Raw genomic sequence first — 23,092 nt, forward strand, 5'->3', positions numbered from 1 at the left:
AACTGAGTGTATGAAACCATTTTATTAACAAGAACAGGTGGAAACTGGAATGGTAGAGGAGTACATGGACAACCTTTACAGTAACACAGGCCTTCAAGGGCTTTTAAAAAGGTATTTGCAATATCTACTAAAGAAAAGATTTAGAGGCCAGTCACATGAAAACTGACCAATATTACAAGTTAGTATAAAACACTATACAACAGCACAAAATAAAACTGAGCCCACAGGAGGAGGAAGCTTGTGAAGAACGTCCTCATTCCAGCAGAACCTGCTGAAGAACGGAGTTAGACACCAGCTGGGTTCACTCTAGCAGCGGCATAATTAGCATTAGCATTCTGGAATAAAAAATGAAATGCAAATTTACATGAACAAATGTCGAGGCTAATTTAATGCAAGCACTGTGTGTGTGTGTGTGTGTGTGTGTGTGTGTACCTTCACTATGAAGAAGACTCTGCCTCTTTAGCCCTGCTCTCTCCCTCTCCCTCCTCCACCCCCGCCTGAGTCATCAGCTCAGCGATGTTCTTCTCCAGATCATCAATCCGTGTGCTCATCTCATCAAGTGACTCTGGTTAAGGGAGATGGGAGTGTTTGTGGATCACCTGGCCTGCTCCTGTAAACGCCCCACTACACTACTAGCAGAGGGGAAAGACCGGCTTCACTTTGCTCCAGAAGGTACAACTGGTTCTTTTGGGCTATAAACTGCAAACTGAACAGTTTGTGTGTGAATATATGGAAGTGAAAATCCCAACTGGTTTGAGGCCAGGTGTGACGAAGTCAAGTTAGAAGGTGGAATGACACCCGTGCAAGACATGTACAGGATGCTCAGCACAGTCAGTGTTCATGGTATTCCATTCCTGGATTCATCATTCTGGTTGGACTGGTGCTACTTTATGATAAACATAACTTGCATCTACATGAACTGCATCTCAAGAATAGCATTTTAAACAGCAGGGCTGGAAACATCATAAAACCACAAATGAGGGTAAGGATTTTTACACGGCCTGGCCCTAAAGGCCTGCTGGAGCCAGCACTTTAAGTTCAACTGCAGGCGAAACGTTGCGTTCAGGGTGTCGGAGGGCTGCGGGATGACTTAATCCACTATGGAGTTGGGCACATGAAATCAGCACCCCCAATCAGCACCCCCACCAGGAGATGCATCCCCTTCTTGGGAACTACGTGCTGTACAGCTTTCTGGATGGAATTATGTCCCACACATACTGTTGTATGAGAATGTCCCTGTTTCAGTCTGGTCGAAAACCTATGCATTGAGGAGTCTTGACAGCATCGCATCTTATGTTTAATAATAATTTTTCTAACTGACATGAATATGTTCTGTATTTAAGTTTATGGTGGTGATGTATCTGTAAAACTGGCCGTTTGTGTCTACATGGCAACAACGGCAGTGAATGCTGTGTACCCACACACACACACACGTCCTAAACCAGATTAACATTGGTCTTGAGACGCCCCTCTCTCATATAGAGTTGAGTAACTCTTGTAAAACGTTAAGGTGTGTTGTACACTAACGCAGCCGGTACAGTAGGATATTCCTTCCGATGATCTGGTCCGACATGGTCTGGAATTTGTCCTGCATCTGCTGCAACAGCGTCTGCACCTGTTAGAAACACCAGATTAACGTGTGGCACACGAGAGTTTGATAATACCAGTTAGGTAGCGAACTAAAGCCCGTGTGTGTGTGTGTGTGTGTGGCCAGCTAGTGTAGAGTTACTCCCAACAGACTGGGCCATATTCCGGACACAAACGGGCTGGCGGTCCAGAACTTCGTGTACCGTGTGGTTTCCCGGGGTCCACTAGACATGTAGCCGGACCTGTGGTGCTACTTGGTGTGGTTAGCTTAGCATCAGGCCTACACCTCATTTAGGATGGTAACATAAAGCAGCTGGTGCTACACTTACCACCGCGGTAAGGTCCTGTACCGATTTAGGATCCGTCTCTGCCATGATTAGTGTAAAAGTAAGTAAAGGGTTTGAGCTGCGACTCCGTGATCCTACAGCACTTAATACCAGCTAGTTGTGTTGGTCAGCTGGTAAATCCGGGAGTATGTGAATCTCGCGAGATCACCAGTCAAAATCCCGTAGTAGTGCTACTCCCCCCACCACACACACACACAAACAAACAAACAATACACATAATCTAAACTGTAAATATCACATGTTTGCAACCCCACCTTAATAAAAACGCCCAATGTGAGCTGACGTTTAGGCGATACAGGCGCGGGGTTGGGGGACGTTACTCGGGTTTGCCAGCTGGTACTCGAGGTGTGAAACATTTCAGCGTGTTTGCGCCGCTGGAAGTTGTGCAGGCGGACCCAGCGCGCCTCCACCTCCACCACCTCCACCCTCCACGGCAGTCCCGCGCTCTGTAAAACACTGAAACTAACGCACGTCCAGAGCTCTGCGCCCACACGTGTAGTCCCAACACACTGGTGTTCAGTGTGAGTGTCATTAAACAGCACAGTGTGTGTACGTTTCATTTAGTCTCATGTATTTGGAACATGCGTGGATTTGTTTTCTTTTTTTTATGCGTTTTTTCACTCGTCACGGGATTATTATATTTCACAAAGTGCGCCTTTATAAATAACTGCCAGTCCCGTATGATGACATGAGCGAGTGTAACTCCGGCGCGTGGACAGAGCGCGCGCAGCAGGTAACGTCACGTCTTCAGTACTCAGATGTATTTTAGCTGTATGCTGATGTCATACTGCGTCAAATCTGGATAAAAACATCGAAAACAAGCTTTGGCATTCATCCGTTTGTCGATGTAGAGTATTGCTGGAAGTCTTTGTTGGTTCTAACATTTGAAGGCTGTTCGGTCTTCGCTCCAACGTAACGCTGTTTAACATTTTCCATAAGTTAGAGGAACAATATTCACTGGCAACGTGTACATGTACGTTAGAGGACTTTCTGAGCGACTTGAGAGACTTTACGACAACCACAGCGGTGAAACACGACACGGAGAAGTCCGGACGATAGATTTTATGCATATGAAATAGTGGAGTCGTTTTCAGAGGCGGTTATTAATAATCTGGCGTCCGTGTACTTTAACGACTTGAGTGAGAGCGCTATTCTTAGACTGGGATCCATTACTGCCCACATTCATCTACCCACGTTGTTCTTGTGTTCTTCTGAAAGCGAGAGCGAAGCACTTCTCAGATCAGCGGAGTTTCTCTGAGTAACACATGGTCAGGCGCGCGGTTCACGTCTGCGCTTGTTGGGAGTGAACCAGTGACGGTATACGGTCTCTGGAGTGAACCAGTGACGGTGTACGGTCTCTGGAGTGAACCGGTGACGGTGTACGGTCTCTGGAGTGAACCAGAGACGGTATACGGTCTCTGGAGTGAACCAGTGACGGTGTACGGTCTCTGGAGTGAACCGGTGACGGTGTACGGTCTCTGGAGTGAACCGGTGACGGTGTACGGTCTCTGGAGTGAACCAGTGACGGTGTACGGTCTCTGGAGTGAACCGGTGACGGTGTACGGTCTCTGGAGTGAACCGGTGACGGTGTACGGTCTCTGGAGTGAACCGGTGACGGTGTACGGTCTCTGGAGTGAACTAGTGCTGCTGCGGAAATGCCGCTCCCCGTGCGGAATGTGGACTTCCAACAGCGCTTCCTTGGGAGTAGCTGGCTTGCATATAGCTACTGTAGAGCATTTTGGAGAATATTGTACATTTTACAATTCGGTCAAAAACGCGTAGCAATAACTTTTATACTGAGTTTGCCTGATGTTCTTGAGTAAGACTTTCAATCTGCTTTTTGACCAAATATGATAGGATTCACTTTCTCCCCTGTTGTTGTCAAATTTCACCTTTTCTTCTGCTGTCACCTAAGACCATTCGGTACCCAATCTAAGAATTCGGCATAGGTTGCGAAAATGCTTTGATCTGCACATTATGAAAGCTGCTGATTTCAGCGTTGTCCTCTGCTGCCCGTGGTACAGATGGAAATGTGTTATCTCCAGTCACATTGTTGCTGTCACTGTCACTGTTGCTGGGTGGAATGCAACTGACGTTCCACTCATGCAGTTTGATATGTCTAGTAGATTTGGTTCTTATAGCCACATGCTATAAGAAACAAAGACTTTAGGTTCTGAAACAACTTCCTTTAACTCCATTGTTTTAACACTGCTCAGTGCCCATGAAGAACTGTTGCCTAAGTAAATACATTCTCAGGTGCTGCTAGGGACGCAGAGATGGAACCAGGTGTGTGTGCAGTTGATGAGAAAGAAGCTCACAACATCTGGGACGTGTGTGTGGTCTACGACTCATGACTGGCTTCGCTGTCTTGGTCAAACGTTTGGTCAAAGAGCAGGAGAACCGTCAGGGCTCTTATCTTCTGGGTATCTTCAGCCCTTCTGTTGTACCGTGTGTTCTTTAAGCGAGGAAGAGTGTGAGTGGTTTGGCGGGTTTGGATGTAAATCTTCCTCCCCCCTCACGCTCTGTCGCTCAGCCCGGCCGGCGCCGTTGACTCAAGTCTGAACAAGCGTGCTAGGGGCGTTTGCATCGGCGTTCAGGAACGGGAGACGCTGCTCACGGGCGGTGAGCACTCTTTGTTTTGCACGTGTTCAGAGGAAGAGGCGAACACGGACCTGCTGGTGCCAGCCCGTGAGAGCAGACCAGTATCCGCTTATTTAGTGGTCTGTGTGTTTTAATGGTCTCTATTTAGGAGCAGTCATGGAAGGTTTTCTCTTGTTGTAAGGTGCACATTGCTTAAAATTCTTCTCCTCTCCCCTCTCTTTAATGACTGTTAAGTGTTTTGTTACTATATATATATATATATATATATATATATATATATATATATATATATATATATTAGAGAGAGAGACAGAGAGAGAGAGATTATAGTGCATTATATAACTTCTTTGTCTTTTTATTAATTTCTTGGTTTCTAAAGATATTTTCCACATGCAGTCTGTCCAGTCATTTCCTGCCCTTGTAACGTCCTGTTTAAACACGTCTGCACTGTGTGATCAGGGGTGGAACCCGAGCTGAGCAGCAGTGTGGTGTGGGCACAGGGTGCAGCGTGCAGGCCAGTGAGGCATGGAGCCTGCCCTGGAGGGGGACGTGGGGGCCGTGCTGCCCTGGCTGGCCTCCTGCGTCATGGTGTTCGGGGGGGCACTGCCCTACGTGCCCCAGTACCAGGACATACGGAGGACGGGTAACGGCGAAGGCTTCTCCACCCGCGTCTGCCTGGTCCTGCTCCTCGCCAACATACTTCGCATCTTCTTCTGGTGAGTCAGGGACACGCGTGCATGCCGCCAGCCCACAGCACTAGCGCCCGCTTGGGGCTTTACTGCAACCCGAGAACCCGAGACAGAATCACCAGATGGGACTTTTCGGTGAGCTGTCCAAAGGTGAAGTGCAGTAATGCGTTTGAATACATGCTGTCAGGCTCATCTGTATGACTGGTGGTTGTAAGGTGTAAAACAACCATCACTCACTACTGCACTGTGTTCTGAAGGGATTACACAGCTCTCAGTGCTAGTGAAGAGTAACATGATGTGTTTTTAACAGTAGTGGTGTGTGTGTGTGTGCAGGATAGGCAAGCAGTTTGAGCTGACATTACTCCTGCAGAGTGTGGTGATGATTCTCACCATGTGGGCCATGCTCCATCTGTGCTGCACTGTCCAGAGGATTAACCGGGTCAGCACCAAACAGCACCGCATCACAGGTAATGACAGCCAGGTCTGCACCAACACCCGCTGTATCACGGATAATGGCCGCATAGCCACTGGATGCCATTGGGCATCAGTGTTCAAACACAATGAAGAGGAGTGGTGGAGTGATGGAGGTGACGGAGGCCGCGGGGTGGCGGAGACACTCCACCACTTCAGCTCAGCAGCCAATAACTGAACATTTAACTCCCATTCAGCTTCCTTCACTTCTCCTTTTACTTAAGCAGTTTTACTTAAGAGTTCTCTCCCTCCACCAGAGGAGGGCGCTGCAGCTCTGAGAACAAGCAGAGGCTTGTTTCCTGTATTTCACGGCTCCTCAGCCCAGTCCTCGGGGCCCATTTGATGGTTCCACACTTTTGCTCTGTCCAAGTTCCAGACACATTAAGTTGAAGCAAAAACCTGGAACTGACTGCTGGTCCTCAGGGACTGGATTGAGAGATATTGCTCAATTTTAACTTCAGTCCCAGACGTTCAGACAGGTTTGCTCCGTTTTAACCTCACTTAACCCTGTTCTTCTTTGTGCTGGTCTTTGCTTGTAGACATCATTTCTACACTCGCACCTTCTGTGTGTAATTAACATGCGGCAGCAACATATAACTGACACTACTGCCAAAATGTGTGTTTGACCTCAGCTTCCGTGTTTAGGGCACCAGAATGTTAAAGTAGTAATAAAGTAAATAAACGTGTGTCCACGGCACGAAAACAGCACTGACCGTAGCACAACAGGAGCTGTGCAGGGTAACGATTGTTCTCGTTATCGTCCTTTATCGAGAGATATCTAGCAGAGATTTCATCAATTATTATTATTATTTGTTATTATTATGTCTTTTGAAGAATTGATGTTTGGACAGCTGTTCTTTGATTCTGTAGTCACCATCTGCAAAATAAATAAATCCAGTCCTCAGATCCCTTCTGATGAGTGCTGTATTTGGGATGATGGGTGCTGGCTTTTTGTCTTGACGTTGGTAGTTTTCATCTCCTCCTTTGTCCATCTTATACCAGCAGAGTATGTGCTGACTGGTAAAATTGATAGTATGGTAGGCGTTGATGGGTGTTGATAGTCTGGTAGGCGTTGATGGGTGTTGATAGTCTGGTAGGCGTTGATGGGTGTTGATAGTCTGGTAGGCGTTGATGGATGTTGATAGTCTGGTAGGCGTTGATGGATGTTGATAGTCTGGTAGGCGTTGATGGGTGTTGATAGTCTGGTAGACGTTGATGGGTGTTGATAGTCTGGTAGGCGTTGATGAGTGTTGATAGTCTGGTAGGCGTTGATGGGTGTTGATAATATGGTAGGCGTTGATGGGTGTTGATAGTGTTGGTAGGTGTTGATGGGTGTTGATAGTGTTGGTAGGTGTTGATGGGTGTTGATAGTCTGGTAGGTGTTGATGGGTGTTGATAATATGGTAGGTGTTGGTAGTGTTGGTAGGTGTTGATGGGTGTTGGTAGTGTTGGTAGGTGTTGATGGGTGTTGGTAGTGTTGGTAGGTGTTGATGGGTTTTGATAGTCTGGTAGGTGTTGATGAGTGTTGATAGTCTGGTAGGGGTTGATGGGTATTGATAGTCTGGTAGGGGTTGATGGGTGTTGATAATATGGTAGGTGTTGATGGGTGTTGGTAGTGTTGGTAGGTGTTGATGGGTGTTGGTAGGTGTTGATGGGTGTTGGTAGTGTTGGTAGGTGTTGATGGGTGTTGGTAGTGTTGGTAGGTGTTGATGGGTGTTGATAGTCTGGTAGGTGTTGATGGGTGTTGATAATATGGTAGGTGTTGGTAGTGTTGGTAGGTGTTGATGGGTGTTGGTAGTGTTGGTAGGTGTTGATGGGTTTTGATAGTCTGGTAGGTGTTGATGGGTGTTGATAGTCTGGTAGGGGTTGATGGGTATTGATAGTCTGGTAGGGGTTGATGGGTGTTGATAATATGGTAGGTGTTGATGGGTGTTGATAGTCTGGTAGGTGTTGATGGGTGTTGGTAGTGTTGGTAGGTGTTGATGGGTGTTGGTAGGTGTTGATGGGTGTTGGTAGTGTTGGTAGGTGTTGATGGGTGTTGGTAGGTGTTGATGGGTGTTGGTAGTGTTGGTAGGTGTTGATAGTGTTGGTAGGTGTTGATGGGTGTTGATAGTGTTGATAGTCTGGTAGGTGTTGATGAGTGTTGGTAGGTGTTGATGGGTGTTGGTAGTGTTGGTAGGTGTTGATGGGTGTTGATAGTGTTGATAGTCTGGTAGGTGTTGATGGGTGTTGGTAGTGTTGGTAGGTGTTGATAGTCTGGTAGGTGTTGATGGGTGTTGATGGTATTGTAGGTGTTGATGGGTGTTGATAGTCTGGTAGGTGTTGATGGGTGTTGATAGTCTGGTAGGTGTTGATGGGTGTTGATAGTGTTGGTAGTTGTTGATGTGTGTTGATAGTGTTGATAGTCTGGTAGGTGTTGATGGGTGTTGGTAGGTGTTGATAGTCTGGTAGGTGTTGATGGTATTGTAGGTGTTGATGGGTGTTGATAGTATGGTAGGTGTTGATGGGTGTTGATAATATGGTAGGTGTTGATGGGTGTTGGTAGTGTTGGTAGGTGTTGATGGGTGTTGGTAGGTGTTGATGGGTGTTGGTAGTGTTGGTAGGTGTTGATGGGTGTTGATAGTATGGTAGGTGTTGATGGGTGTTGATAGTATGGTAGGTGTTGATGGGTGTTGATAGTATGGTAGGTGTTGATGGGTGTTGGTAGGTGTTGATGGGTGTTGGTAGGTGTTGATGGGTGTTGGTAGGTGTTGATAGTGTTGGTAGGTGTTGATGGGTGTTGATAGTGTTGATAGTCTGGTAGGTGTTGATGAGTGTTGGTAGGTGTTGATGGGTGTTGGTAGTGTTGGTAGGTGTTGATGGGTGTTGATAGTATGGTAGGTGTTGATGAGTGTTGGTAGGTGTTGATGGGTGTTGGTAGTGTTGGTAGGTGTTGATGGGTGTTGATAGTATGGTAGGTGTTGATGGGTGTTGATAGTATGGTAGGTGTTGATGGGTGTTGGTAGTGTTGGTAGGTGTTGATGGGTGTTGATAGTGTTGATAGTCTGGTAGGTGTTGATGGGTGTTGGTAGTGTTGGTAGGTGTTGATAGTCTGGTAGGTGTTGATGGGTGTTGATGGTATTGTAGGTGTTGATGGGTGTTGATAGTCTGGTAGGTGTTGATGGGTGTTGATAGTCTGGTAGGTGTTGATGGGTGTTGATAGTGTTGGTAGGTGTTGATGTGTGTTGATAGTGTTGATAGTCTGGTAGGTGTTGATGGGTGTTGGTAGGTGTTGATAGTCTGGTAGGTGTTGATGGGTGTTGATGGTATTGTAGTTGTTGATGGGTGTTGATAGTCTGGTAGGTGTTGATGGGTGTTGATAGTGTTGGTAGGTGTTGATGGGTGTTGGTAGTGTTGGTAGGTGTTGATGGGTGTTGATAGTCTGGTAGGTGTTGATGGGTGTTGGTAGTGTTGGTAGGTGTTGATGGGTGTTGGTAGTGTTGGTAGGTGTTGATGGGTGTTGGTAGTGTTGGTAGGTGTTGATAGTGTTGGTAGGTGTTGATGGGTGTTGATAGTCTGGTAGGTGTTGATGGGTGTTGGTAGGTGTTGATAGTGTTGGTAGGTGTTGATGGGTGTTGATAGTCTGGTAGGTGTTGATGGGTGTTGGTAGGTGTTGATGGGTGTTGGTAGGTGTTGATGGGTGTTGATAGTGTTGGTAGGTGTTGATGGGTGTTGATAGTGTTGGTAGGTGTTGATGGGTGTTTATGGGTGTTGATAGTCTGGATCTTTTTATTCCTGTTCAACTGAATTCTCAGGTCCTGCCTACTCACTTTTTGTAGGTATTTGGCTCTAACTGCTTTCCTGGTGGCCTCCTTGTGGAATTGTAAAGTTCTAAACATCTGTGCCTTCAGCATCTGCCATGTTACCTTCTCTCTGCTTGTAACCACCTGACTACACGTATCGCTGCTGTAGGTCCTGGTAACGTGAGGTAGTGACTCAAGGTCTCGTTCACTTCTGCCATACCAGATGTTTTAGGCCAGTGTGGGGAAAAACTCTGCAGGGTAAGAATGCTTTCAGAAACGGAAATCTTAACAGCTTATTTTTGTTAAAGGTACAAAACGCAAAGCGAATGAAATAAAGTGAAATCTTAATCAAATCAATATCTGATTGGTGCATCCACCAGGAAGAGCATGATGATGTGTGGCTGCTGTCCTGGGTCACACAGGAGAGGTCACACAGGGTGAGCGTAGCACAGTTGTGATTGATGGGGGCCTAACTCTCCATTTGATTGGCTCCTTCTGTGTGTGGAGAGTGTCCGTCTCTGTCAGGATTGTAAGAGTTCAGGGTTTGGTGAGGGATGGCATGAGTGTGATATAGTGATTTCTAAACCCACAGAAGAAGTGGACAGCGCGCTAATTTACCCATCATCCTGACAGCACAGAGGACATGGCCTCAGTGTCAGGGTGAGTCTTTCTCCGCTCTAAGGTGCTGGTGTACATGTACTCTGTGTGTGTGTACCTTGGTAGGTTTGTGTGTGTGTTTGCACATATAAACACACTTGTTGTGTACACGTGTGAGTGTATTTGTCTGTATATGTGAATGTATTTGCATAAGTGGGTGTGATTGTAGATCAAATTGTACTGAGTGTGTCTTTCATTTCCTGGGCTCTGTTCAGAGACGGTGGAGTATTTGGGTTCCTGTCTGTCTCTCTGTGTTCTAAATGGCCTAGCTGCAGGCTCTTTAGACTGACAGCCTGTTCCCTTACTAGTCACGTACGTAGTCACATCCTTTAGTGAACATGACTGCTAACCCTCAGATCCAGTCAATGTGGTTGTGTATGGTGCACTAATTAAAATTCCCTTCCTCACTTGTGTGAGATGCTACGTGACACAGACGAGCACCACAGAGGGGGAGGAGACTGCAGTGAGGAAGACTAGTAGTGGGATGTTCTGAGGAAGAGCCTAGAGGGTAGTCAAGGTGTCTGGTTACCGTGGGGACACTCACAGGGTTGGTTTGGCCTCTAATAGCACAGATCAGCATGGAACATCAGGCCCCTCCCCCTGTCAGCACGGCCGTCTGAGATCCAGCAGTTTTCACACACTGTATCCCATCGGCAGTGTTTGACCTACAGGCCTCCTGCCTCTGTGAAAAGCTGCACTCACATACACTCACCCAGGCACATACTGTACACCAGTTTTGAAGCCCAGGACATTACAGAAAGGTACCTTCACATACATAAGAGCACACACACACACAATTAGTGAAACTTAAATATTTCACAGAAACCCAGATCTGTAATTCACAGGAATATAAACATTGACACACCGATATGAACATGCAAACAAAGTTAGAGGACTTAATGTGTCCTGTGTGTGTGTGTTTTTGTGGGAGAGATGTGTGAGGTGTAGGTGTGTAGGGGGAGAGTACACTGTATAAATGAGAACACGTGTGTGTGTGCGTGTGTGTGTGTGTAGGCGGAGAGTACACTGTATAAATGAGAACATGTGTGTGTGTGTGTGTGTGTGTGTGTGTGTGTGTGTGTGTGTGTGTGTGTGTGTGTGTGTGTGTGTGTGTGTGTGTGTGTGTGTGTGTGTGTGAGGGGTAGGTGTGTAGGGGGATCGTACGCTGTCTAAATGAGAACACGTTTGTGTGTGTGTGTGTGTGAGTGTGAGGGGCAGGTGTGTAGGGGGATCGTACGCTGTCTAAATGAGAACACGTTTGTGTGTGTGTGTGTGTGAGTGTGAGGGGCAGGTGTGTAGGGGGATCGTACGCTGTCTAAATGAGAACACGTTCGTGTGTGTGTGTGTGTGTTTCAGTTGTTTTGTTATGTCGCTGTCAGCACACCCTATTCATCCACTTTGGTATCCACTAAATGAAATGAAGGAGAAGTAATTGACCTCTCCTCTCCTGTTTTTATATACAATATGAATATTACCACTGCGATTTGTCTTAATGATCAATTTTAATATAGACTGGAGCTGATTGAGCACACTCACTAGGGACTGCTCTCAGACATGTGCCATACTCCATTACCATGTGTTCACCCCCCCCTCCACAAACTCCCTGTTCCCTGGTAGGACAGGCCTGTGAAGCCCCTCCCTCCACATACTTGATGTTCCCTGATAGGCGAGAGGCCCGTGAGGCCCCTCCCTCCACACTCTGATAGGCCCGGTGGTATTTCACTCAAACTCGGCGCCTGCGTACTCACATTTCATCTCCTGGTGTTTGTTGTACTGCCGCCACCTTGAGGACGTAGAGATGACCAGAGAACCCCACTCTGACCCCAGAAACAACCCGACTGAGGACTTGGAGATGACCAGAGAACCCCACTCTGACCCCAGAAACAACCCGGCTGAGGACGTAGAGATGACCAGAGAACCCCACTCTGACCCCAGAAACAACCCGACTGAGGACGTAGAGATGACCAGAGAACCCCACTCTGACCCCAGAAACAACCCGGCTGAGGACGTAGAGATGACCAGAGAACCCCACTCTGACCCCAGAAACAACCCGGCTGTCGCTATCTCGTCACTTGTTTCTAAACCAGTTCAGCTTAAACTGGACCAAGTAGGAAAAATCTCACAAGGATAGTTTGGCAGATCTCAAATGTACCAACTGCTATCAGATTAGTTCAAGTGTCCAGACCCTGAAAATCGATTACACGAGTGATAATGCATGTGCAGTAGAGAGAATACCTCTCTCAAAAAAATTTGCTTTGCCTTCAACTCTGTTCCCCATGAGGATGGGTTCTCCTCTCTCTCTCTCTCTCTCTCTCTCTCTCTCTCTCTCTCTCTCTCTCTCTCTCTCTCTCTCTCTCTCTCTCTCTCTCTTGTTTGCATTCACCTTTTCTTCTTTTCAGTCTCTCTTCTTTCTCTCTCCCAACTCTCTTTATTCCTCTGTACCTCTTTCACAATCCTTCTAGTTCTCTCCCTCTCTCTTTCCCTCTCTCTCTCTTAAACTCAAGACAGTTGCACTGCTCCAAGGTAAAGGAGCAGATCACACGTTTTGGCAGACAGAAGCCAGTGGCTGCTTGCGCTGTGGTCTGGTCTGTCTGGCGTGTGAGGGGTGTTTGGAGCTGCTGCCGTGCACCTTTTGCGAGTCCTCCGTGTCCAGCCAGATGTCAGCGTGAACCTGCTTGTGTTAAGCTGCAACATGCTGTACTGGGGTGACCTGCACTTTTACTGCAGAGAGCATGATGACAGAGAACGATGGCTAATAGGGCAAAGAACAAAACGCACAGGTTTAAACGTGTGTGTGTGTGTGTGTGTGTGTGTGTGTGTGTGTGTGTGTGTGTGTGTGTGTGTGTGTGTGTGTGTGTGTGTGTGTGTGTGTGTGTGTGTGTGTGTGGTGTGGTGTGTGCGTGCGTGCGTGCGTGCGGATGTCTGTGTAGGCACGTGCATGTATGTACATTATGCATGTATGTAATTACATATGTAAATCGTTACGTAGTAGTGGATGTCACTTTTCATGTCTTGTTTATTTTAATGACTCTTGTAATTTGCTTTGGCAGTGATGTCATTTCTGACCTTCCTATCAATAAGTTTAAACAAACAGAGTCGAGGCAGAAGTGAAACTTCCTTCCATATCGCTGTTCATTCTATTAAAAGCATAAACTTCACATCTGCTCATTATAAACATGTCCACATACTCTAGTGAGGAAACACTCCCTCTGCTGTACTATACCCATACTCATTCTACTCCTTATAAACATGTCCACATACTCTAGTGAGGAAACACTCCCTCTGCTGTACTATACCCATACTCGCTCTACTCATTATAAACATGTCCACATACTCTAGTGAGGAAACACTCCCTCTGCTGTACTATACCCATACTCACTCTACTCATTATAAACATATCCACATACTCTAGTGAGGAAACACTCCCTCTGCTGTACTATACCCATACTCATTCTACTCCTTATAAACATGTCCACATACTCTAGTGAGGAAACACTCCCCATGCTGTACTATACCCATACTCGCTCTACTCATTATAAACATGTCCACATACTCTAGTGAGGAAACACTCCCTCTGCTGTACTATACCCATACTCACTCTACTCATTATAAACATATCCACATACTCTAGTGAGGAAACACTCCCTCTGCTGTACTATACCCATACTCACTCTTCATTATAAACATGTCCACATACTCTAGTGAGGAAACACTCCCTCTGCTGTACTACACCCATACTCACTCTACTCATTATAAACATATCCACATACTCTAGTGAGGAAACACTTCCTCTGCTGTACTACACCCATACTCACTCTACTCATTATAAACATGTCCACATACTCTAGTGAGGAAACACTCCCTCTGCTGTACTATACCCATACTTACTCTACTCATTATAAACATGTCCACATACTCTAGTGAGGAAACACTCCCTCTGCTGTACTACACCCATACTCACTCTACTCATTATAAACATGTCCACATACTCTAGTGAGGAAACACTCCCCCTGCTGTACTATACCCATACTCACTCTACTCATTATAAACATGTCCACATACTCTAGTGAGGAAACACTTCCTCTGCTGTACTACACCCATACTCACTCTACTCATTATAAACATGTCCACATACTCTAGTGAGGAAACACTCCCCCTGCTGTACTATACCCATACTTACTCTACTCATTATAAACATGTCCACATACTCTAGTGAGGAAACACTCCCTCTGCTGTACTACACCCATACTCACTCTACTCATTATAAACATGTCCACATACTCTAGTGAGGAAACACTCCCTCTGCTGTACTACACCCATACTCACTCTACTCATTATAAACATGTCCACATACTCTAGTGAGGAAACACTCCCCCTGCTGTACTACACCCATACTCACTCTACTCATTATAAACATGTCCACATACTCTAGTGAGGAAACACTCCCCCTGCTGTACTATACCCATACTTACTCTACTCATTATAAACATGTCCACATACTCTAGTGAGGAAACACTCCCTCTGCTGTACTACACCCATACTCACTCTACTCATTATAAACATGTCCACATACTCTAGTGAGGAAACACTCCCTCTGCTGTACTACACCCATACTCACTCTACTCATTATAAACATGTCCACATACTCTAGTGAGGAAACACTCCCTCTGCTGTACTACACCCATACTCACTCTACTCATTATAAACATGTCCACATACTCTAGTGAGGAAACACTCCCCCTGCTGTACTACACCCATACTCACTCTACTCATTATAAACATGTCCACATACTCTAGTGAGGAAACACTCCCCCTGCTGTACTATACCCATACTCACTCTACTCATTATAAACATGTCCACATACTCTAGTGAGGAAACACTCCCCCTGCTGTACTACACCCATACTCACTCTACTCATTATAAACATGTCCACATACTCTAGTGAGGAAACACTCCCTCTGCTGTACTACACCCATACTCACTCTACTCTTTATAAACATGTCCACATACTCTAGTGAGGAAACACTCCCCCTGCTGTACTACACCCATACTTACTCTACTCATTATAAACATGTCCACATACTCTAGTGAGGAAACACTTCCTCTGCTGTACTACACCCATACTCACTCTACTCATTATAAACATGTCCACATACTCTAGTGAGGAAACACTCCCCCTGCTGTACTACACCCATACTTACTCTACTCATTATAAACATGTCCACATACTCTAGTGAGGAAACACTCCCCCTGCTGTACTACACCCATACTCACTCTACTCATTATAAACATGTCCACATACTCTAGTGAGGAAACACTCCCCCTGCTGTACTATACCCATACTCACTCTACTCATTATAAACATGTCCACATACTCTAGTGAGGAAACACTCCCCCTGCTGTACTATACCCATACTCACTCTACTCATTATAAACATGTCCACATACTCTAGTGAGGAAACACTCCCCCTGCTGTACTACACCCATACTCACTCTACTCATTATAAACATGTCCACATACTCTAGTGAGGAAACACTCCCCCTGCTGTACTACACCCATACTCACTCTACTCATTATAAACATGTCCACATACTCTAGTGAGGAAACACTCCCCCTGCTGTACTATACCCATACTCACTCTACTCATTATGAACATGTCCACATACTCTAGTGAGGAAACACTCCCCCTGCTGTACTATACCCATACTCACTCTACTCATTATAAACATGTCCACATACTCTAGTGAGGAAACACTCCCCCTGCTGTACTATACCCATACTCACTCTACTCATTATAAACATGTCCACATACTCTAGTGAGGAAACACTCCCCCTGCTGTACTACACCCATACTCACTCTACTCATTATAAACATGTCCACATACTCTAGTGAGGAAACACTCCCTCTGCTGTACTACACCCATACTCACTCTACTCATTATAAACATGTCCACATACTCTAGTGAGGAAACACTCCCCCTGCTGTACTATACCCATACTCACTCTACTCATTATAAACATGTCCACATACTCTAGTGAGGAAACACTCCCCCTGCTGTACTACACCCATACTCACTCTACTCATTATAAACATGTCCACATACTCTAGTGAGGAAACACTCCCCCTGCTGTACTACACCCATACTCACTCTACTCATTATAAACATGTCCACATACTCTAGTGAGGAAACACTCCCCCTGCTGTACTATACCCATACTCACTCTACTCATTATGAACATGTCCACATACTCTAGTGAGGAAACACTCCCCCTGCTGTACTATACCCATACTCACTCTACTCATTATAAACATGTCCACATACTCTAGTGAGGAAACACTCCCCCTGCTGTACTACACCCATACTCACTCTACTCATTATAAACATGTCCACATACTCTAGTGAGGAAACACTCCCCCTGCTGTACTACACCCATACTCACTCTACTCATTATAAACATGTCCACATACTCTAGTGAGGAAACACTCCCCCTGCTGTACTATACCCATACTCACTCTACTCATTATAAACATGTCCACATACTCTAGTGAGGAAACACTCCCCCTGCTGTACTACACCCATACTCACTCTACTCATTATAAACATGTCCACATACTCTAGTGAGGAAACACTCCCTCTGCTGTACTACACCCATACTCACTCTACTCATTATAAACATGTCCACATACTCTAGTGAGGAAACACTCCCCCTGCTGTACTACACCCATACTTACTCTACTCATTATAAACATGTCCACATACTCTAGTGAGGAAACACTTCCTCTGCTGTACTACACCCATACTCACTCTACTCATTATAAACATGTCCACATACTCTAGTGAGGAAACACTCCCCCTGCTGTACTACACCCATACTCACTCTACTCATTATAAACATGTCCACATACTCTAGTGAGGAAACACTCCCCCTGCTGTACTACACCCATACTCACTCTACTCATTATAAACATGTCCACATACTCTAGTGAGGAAACACTCCCTCTGCTGTACTACACCCATACTCACTCTACTCTTTATAAACATGTCCACATACTCTAGTGAGGAAACACTCCCCCTGCTGTACTACACCCATACTTACTCTACTCATTATAAACATGTCCACATACTCTAGTGAGGAAACACTTCCTCTGCTGTACTACACCCATACTCACTCTACTCATTATAAACATGTCCACATACTCTAGTGAGGAAACACTCCCCCTGCTGTACTACACCCATACTTACTCTACTCATTATAAACATGTCCACATACTCTAGTGAGGAAACACTCCCCCTGCTGTACTACACCCATACTCACTCTACTCATTATAAACATGTCCACATACTCTAGTGAGGAAACATGGCTCTTCCTCACCCCTCATTCCCTTGTTGCCACGGTCACAGGGGGCTGCCAAGAGTCTCACACCCACCCTCTTAGCCCTGCATATTCTGACAGCAGAGTGAATGGATGTGGTGTAGCTTTGCATCTTGCCAGGGTGCATGGCCAGCAGGCCACACCCCCCACGACACCCCGCCAGGCTACTCGGCCAATAAGAGAATGCAGTGGGAGTCTTTTTGCTAATGATGGGGGATTCTAGAGAGCACTGTGACAAGTCTGTAATTGTTAGTCTTGCTCTTTCCCTTGGTGGGTCTCGGAGAGCAGACCAACCCACACTGCTGCTTCACTGCAGGGAATGTGGTGCTGGGTGGGGTGTTGTATTCGCCAGGTCAGCCCCGTTCACACTGCTTCCCCCGCTCTACTGCAGCACTGAGTCTTATACAGACTCAAACAAGGGCTTAAACAAGTGGGCAGACTGCAGATGAGATGCAGACCGTCCCAGAGTCTGCTGACCATGCTGGGAAGTGTGTGTGCGTGTGTGTGGGAGTATGTGTGTGGGAGTATGTGCGAGTGTGTGAGAGAGTGTGTGTGTGTGGGGGTGGGGGGGGGAGTGTGTGTGTGTGGGAGTGTGTGTGTGTGTGTGTGTGTGTGAGAGAGAGAGAGAGTGGGTGAGTGGGTGAGTGGGTGAGTGGGTGAGTGGGTGAGTGGGTGAGTGTGTGTGTGTGTGTGTGTGTGTGTGTGTGTGTGTGTGTGTGGGAACCCAGAGCATGAGCACAGCTGTAAACAGCCTGGAGGACAAGATCAGAATAGCTTCCCAGTGGTAAAGTTAAAAGAGCCAGTGGATCAATGGGTCCTGTCTCTCTCTTCCAGTGGGTGGTGGTATTCTTTTCCCTCTCGGTCTCAGGCCTCCCACTAGAGTTTCAGGGTTAGGCTCTTCTGGACTGAGGTCAAGGATTGTATTCCTGGGATCTGTTAGTCACTCCTTCAGTTTAGGGTCAAGGCTCCTAGTGTCCCTAGTGTCTCTGTCTTCACTGGGACAACCCTGGTTTTAACCTCCACATCCTCTTAATGCCTTTCATCTCTGGTATTTTCCTGACTTCCAATGTCTTCTGTTGTATGTTTCATATCTTGGGACTGTCCTGTCTATCACCACTGCTGTGTTCTGCACCTCGTCTACTGTCACAGTGTCTGCATGGTTCCTCACTACATGTTCATCAGTCTGGCTCTGCAGGACCCACAGGATCTCACACCTGGTCTTCTCCACCACTCTTCTGCCATTTGGCCCTGGGCCTGTCTGTCCAGCTCATGTGTTCCTGTGTATGACCCCAGTCACGTGCGTGTGATTCCCAGTGTGTGCTGTGGTTGTGTTATAGACAGATGCATGCATCTCGGGCTCTTATGTTCTCAGAAGGGCAGTTACTTAATTAGTCACCAATCCTGAGTGGACTGGACCTTGTGGGCTAATTACCAGTAATTACTGGGATCCTGTGTCCACTGACCCGTCTCTTGTGCAGACGTTCCCCGCACCGCCGGCCTCTCTGCACCGCCGGGCTGCCCGAGGGTTGCGTCAGCACGCTGCTGTCAGTCCTCATCAGGGTCAGACGGCCCAGACGCAGCAGCCATAACGCTCCCATCTTCTCCATTTCCACTCCATCTTCTCATCGTGCTCCCTCCGCGCCGTTGAGAGTCCAGGAATTCACACGTCATCCCTTATTCACCCACGCTATCTTCATTCTCCTGCAGTTTTCTCTTTTTTAATTTTCCGTTCAAGTGCCTGATTCAAAAATACTAATGGTGACCCAGTAGGACATGTCTGGAGATCTTAAGAACATTTCCCATATTGGTCCAGTCTTCATATGGGGTTCAGTGATCAGACTCCCGCTGGTGAAGGCTGGGCAGCAGGCTTCTATCTGATCACACTTTGGGGCAAACGCCTGAGATCAGTCGTTACATCTGGGGGTCCAGCGCTGCTGTTATCCACCATCAGACGTGGTGTACGGCGACAGCAGCCCTTGAAATGAGACGAAATTAAAAACTGCACACGCACAGCACTGAAGAATACTGGGACCATGACCTTCATGGCTAATATATCTTTGTGTGTGTGTATATGTGTGTGTGTATGTGTTTTTCGCAGAGATAGTGTGGCTGTATAAGAGAGAGTGAACTAAGCATAACTTGATATTCTGAAGGGGCATCACTATTTCTGAGCTACTGCTCTATGCATTATTCAGTATTAGCCGAGCTGGGAGACATCTGCTCAGGAGCATGCTCCCTTAGCTACATCAGGATCCCAAACCCAGAACCCCAGCGTGAGCTACACACACACACACACACACACACACACACACACACACACACACACACACACACACGAGCTCACACTGCCAGGTACCATCATGCTCAAACACGTCAAGGACTGTTTCAGTTAACACACACGCAGACACACGTGCACACACACAGGTAAACACACACGTGCTTAACTCAGTAAATCATAGTACCCTGAGTATCTGTTTGATGGGGGGAGTGACTCTAAAAGAAGGAGGGTGACACAATCTGATGCCACTTAGTGTTTTAGACGTGCCTTTTGTTTTGTTGCTGTGTTTGCTTTCTTGGTTTTTTCTTAGTTTAGTTCATTATTTTAGCACAGCCTGTGCTCAACAGCCGTCTCTACCGCTCCATTTCCACCAGAGATCTCATTTCGGGTTATGTAGGAAAGAACCAGTCGTGCATCTCTAAATGCCGTTTTGATGCGTCCCTACTGCAGGACTGGATCAGGCTGAGTGTGGACTCACGTCATCACCTCCACATGCTTCCCAAACCATCCACACTCTATTCCTCCTTGATACACAGTTAAATAGGACCTATAAACCAGTCTGTGTGTATATACATTGTTGGCAGTATTTGGTTGGACAGTATTGGACTTTATTTATGTCATCATATTGTCTTCAGATTGTATATGTATATATGAGGTATATGTGTATATGTTATTACTGGGGAGGGGCTGTTGTTCCTTATCCCCCCCCTTGTGTATATATACCCCGTCTTCTTAATGCCCCCTTTGTGTATATATACCCCGTGTTCTTAATGCCCCCTTGTGTATATATACCCCGTGTTCTTAATGCCCCCTTGTGTATATATACCCCGTCTTCTTAATGCCCCCTTTGTGTATATATACCCCGTGTTCTTAATGCCCCCTTTGTGTATATATACCCCGTGTTCTTAATGCCCCCTTGTGTATATATACCCCGTGTTCTTAATGCCCCCTTTGTGTATATATACCCCGTGTTCTTAATGCCCCCTTGTGTATATATACCCCGTGTTCTTAATGCCCCCTTTGTGTATATATACCCCGTGTTCTTAATGCCCCCTTTGTGTATATATACCCCGTGTTCTTAATGCCCCCTTTGTGTATATATACCCCGTGTTCTTAATGCCCCCTTTGTGTATATATACCCCGTGTTCTTAATGCCCCCTTGTGTATATATACCCCGTGTTCTTAATGCCCCCTTGTGTATATATACCCCGTGTTCTTAATGCCCCCTTGTGTATATATACCCTTAATGCCCACGTTGCTCTACTTTGACCTGGTCTGTGTTCACATGTTCATGTATGTCCTGTGTGTGTGTCCTCTACTTTGACCTGGTCTGTGTTCACATGTTCATGTATGTCCTGTGTGTGTGTCCTCTACTTTGACCTGGTCTGTGTTCACATGTTCATGTATGTCCTGTGTGTGTGTCCTCTACTTTGACCTGGTCTGTGTTCACATGTTCATGTATGTCCTGTGTGTGTGTCCTCTACTTTGACCTGGTCTGTGTTCACATGTTCATGTATGTCCTGTGTGTGTGTCCTCTACTTTGACCTGGTCTGTGTTCACATGTTCATGTATGTCCTGTGTGTGTGTCCTCTACTTTGACCTGGTCTGTGTTCACATGTTCATGTATGTCCCGTGTGTGTCCTCTACTTTGACCTGGTCTGTGTTCACATGTTCATGTATGTCCCGTGTGTGACCTGGTCTGTTGTACAGTATTACGCTTCCATTCCTGTGCTCATCGGTTTTTGTTTCTTTATCTCAGTGGAGCGACTTTATTTAATTATTCTAGTTCTTAATGTTGTTTCATGTTGTACTTGGTTTGTTTTCTGACTTGGTTTTTAAAAGTGTTAAAAGAGAAGACAAAAGAGTCAACCACTCAGAAATGGCAATGAAAATGGATTATGAATGCTAGCTAGTGAGACTCATTCTGTGGAACTCATTTTAACCAGTTGGCATGTTTTTTTGTTTTTCTCTGAGGGCCTGTACACTTCTGGTCCTCTCGGAGGTCAGGGGGAGGGGTCTATATGGTTCTGGTCCTCTCTGAGGTCAGGGGGAGGGGCCTGTACGCTTCTTTTCCTCTCTGAGGTCAGGGGGAGGGGCCTGTACTCTTCTTATCTTCTCCCTGCCCCCTCGTGCCCTCTCCTTTACAAGTGTCAGATACTGTCTTGTCTTCTGCTTTGCGTCTCCACTTTTGGACAAACATTAATCTCACATTAATCTCACACACTTTCTTTTATTTGATGCATTCATACACACCCACACTCTCTCTCTCTCTCTCACACACACACACACACACACACACATCTCACTTTGTATCCCAGTAGTTTCATTTCCGGAGAAGCGGCTGTCAGGTCTCAACAGCAGCTGCATGTTGAGGTTTTGAAGAGCGGAACCTGCCTAACGACAGTGAGCTTTTCCCGTCCAGCACCACGGAACATTACCCTCCAGTCCGAGCCGAGTGAGCGGGCTCTTATTTAGCCATCCATTCTCCAGCACGGCTGTCGGCGCATTACAGCTCATCCTGTACGAGAGCGCTGCGCTCATCCATCAAGTCAGAATGTCATCAGCGGCCACAAGAAGCACTGCAGCAGGAGCTTTGTGTCTCTGCTGGTCTGGGCCGGGTCGTCTCTGCTGGTCTGGGCCGGGTCGTCTCTGCTGGTCTGGGCCGGGTCGTCTCTACTGGTCTCTCCCAGCTTCCAGCTCCCACCTCCAGCAGCATTGAAGGTGTCGCTGACCCAGGAACAGTATGTTCTGTGCACATATTTGTGATAACTTGGTGCTGTGAACCTGCTGCCAGGGTTCACAGGTGGTGCCTGTCCTGCTCTGACTCATCCTGCTGGAGACTCTAACTGCAGTGCTGTGACTCTCTGGGACTCGTCTGGTGAAACCATCACGCAGGCTGTTTCTGTGCCCCCTGCTGTCCTGTTACGCTAGACTTGAATGACTTGCATTAAGGGCCATCATGGATGAAATGAGCAATTATCCTTAAATAGACCTGATGAGGTTATGAATATCTGCTCAGAGAGAAGGAGGTCTTTTCTGTAGTAATGGCCAAAGTCAAGGTCATATTATTTTATATAGTGCTTTTTACAACACATGTTGTCACAAAGCAGCTTTACAAACACATAGATCCAAATCCCTAATGAGCAGGCCAGGGTCGACAGTGACAAAGAAAAACTCCCTAGGCAGTTTAGGAAGAAACCTTGGGAGCAGCAAGACTCAAAAGGAAACCCATTCTCCACGGGGCGGCCCAGATAGTAGCAGTCCATTTATATAGTTCTATATCTCCTGCGGAGCTGATAAAGTA

The 23,092-nt window shown here is 46.5% G+C and overlaps 2 protein-coding genes across 8 annotated transcripts in view; one reads left to right on the forward strand and one right to left on the reverse strand.

Annotated features, from left to right (window-relative positions):
• Window positions 1–6: 6 nt before the first annotated feature.
• On the reverse strand, window positions 7–2,074 carry hsbp1b (heat shock factor binding protein 1b). 3 transcript variants are annotated; one of them, XM_076985551.1, is made up of 4 exons: window positions 1,917–2,074; window positions 1,549–1,615; window positions 433–559; window positions 7–268 (listed from the first exon to the last, which is right to left on the reverse strand). In XM_076985551.1, the coding sequence occupies exons 1-3, from the start codon at window positions 1,959–1,961 to the stop codon at window positions 438–440; spliced, it is 234 nt and encodes a 77-aa protein (XP_076841666.1). In that variant the 5' UTR covers window positions 1,962–2,074; the 3' UTR covers window positions 7–268; window positions 433–437. The 3 variants fall into 3 exon arrangements, with proteins under 3 accessions (XP_076841666.1, XP_076841658.1, XP_076841651.1); XM_076985543.1 differs by having other exon boundaries at window positions 7–271; XM_076985536.1 differs by having other exon boundaries at window positions 7–335.
• Window positions 2,075–2,331: 257 nt separating this feature from the next.
• Window positions 2,332–23,092, forward strand: part of LOC143485854 (solute carrier family 66 member 2) — a 37,762-nt gene continuing 17,001 nt past the window's right edge. Inside the window, exons 1-3 of one of the 5 annotated variants that reach the window (XM_076985515.1) lie at window positions 2,332–2,667; window positions 4,995–5,251; window positions 5,558–5,691. In XM_076985515.1, coding sequence (XP_076841630.1) covers window positions 5,061–5,251; window positions 5,558–5,691 — 325 coding nt within the window. In that variant the 5' untranslated portion in view covers window positions 2,332–2,667; window positions 4,995–5,060. The other 4 variants (XM_076985485.1, XM_076985495.1, XM_076985504.1 and 1 more) reach the window with 4 other exon arrangements.

This window comes from Brachyhypopomus gauderio, chromosome 2 (assembly GCF_052324685.1).
Source record: "Brachyhypopomus gauderio isolate BG-103 chromosome 2, BGAUD_0.2, whole genome shotgun sequence".
Classification (NCBI taxonomy): Eukaryota; Metazoa; Chordata; class Actinopteri; order Gymnotiformes; family Hypopomidae; genus Brachyhypopomus; species Brachyhypopomus gauderio.

Coding starts and splice junctions, on each gene's coding strand:
- hsbp1b (XM_076985551.1), bottom strand. CDS start 1,961: ATGGCAGAGACGGATCCTAAATCGGTACAGGACCTTACCGCGGTG. Junction 1,616..1,916: donor TACAGGACCTTACCGCGGTG/GTAAGTGTAGCA, acceptor TGTTTCTAACAG/GTGCAGACGCTGTTGCAGCA. Junction 560..1,548: donor GGACCAGATCATCGGAAGGA/ATATCCTACTGT, acceptor AACCAGAGTCAC/TTGATGAGATGAGCACACGG.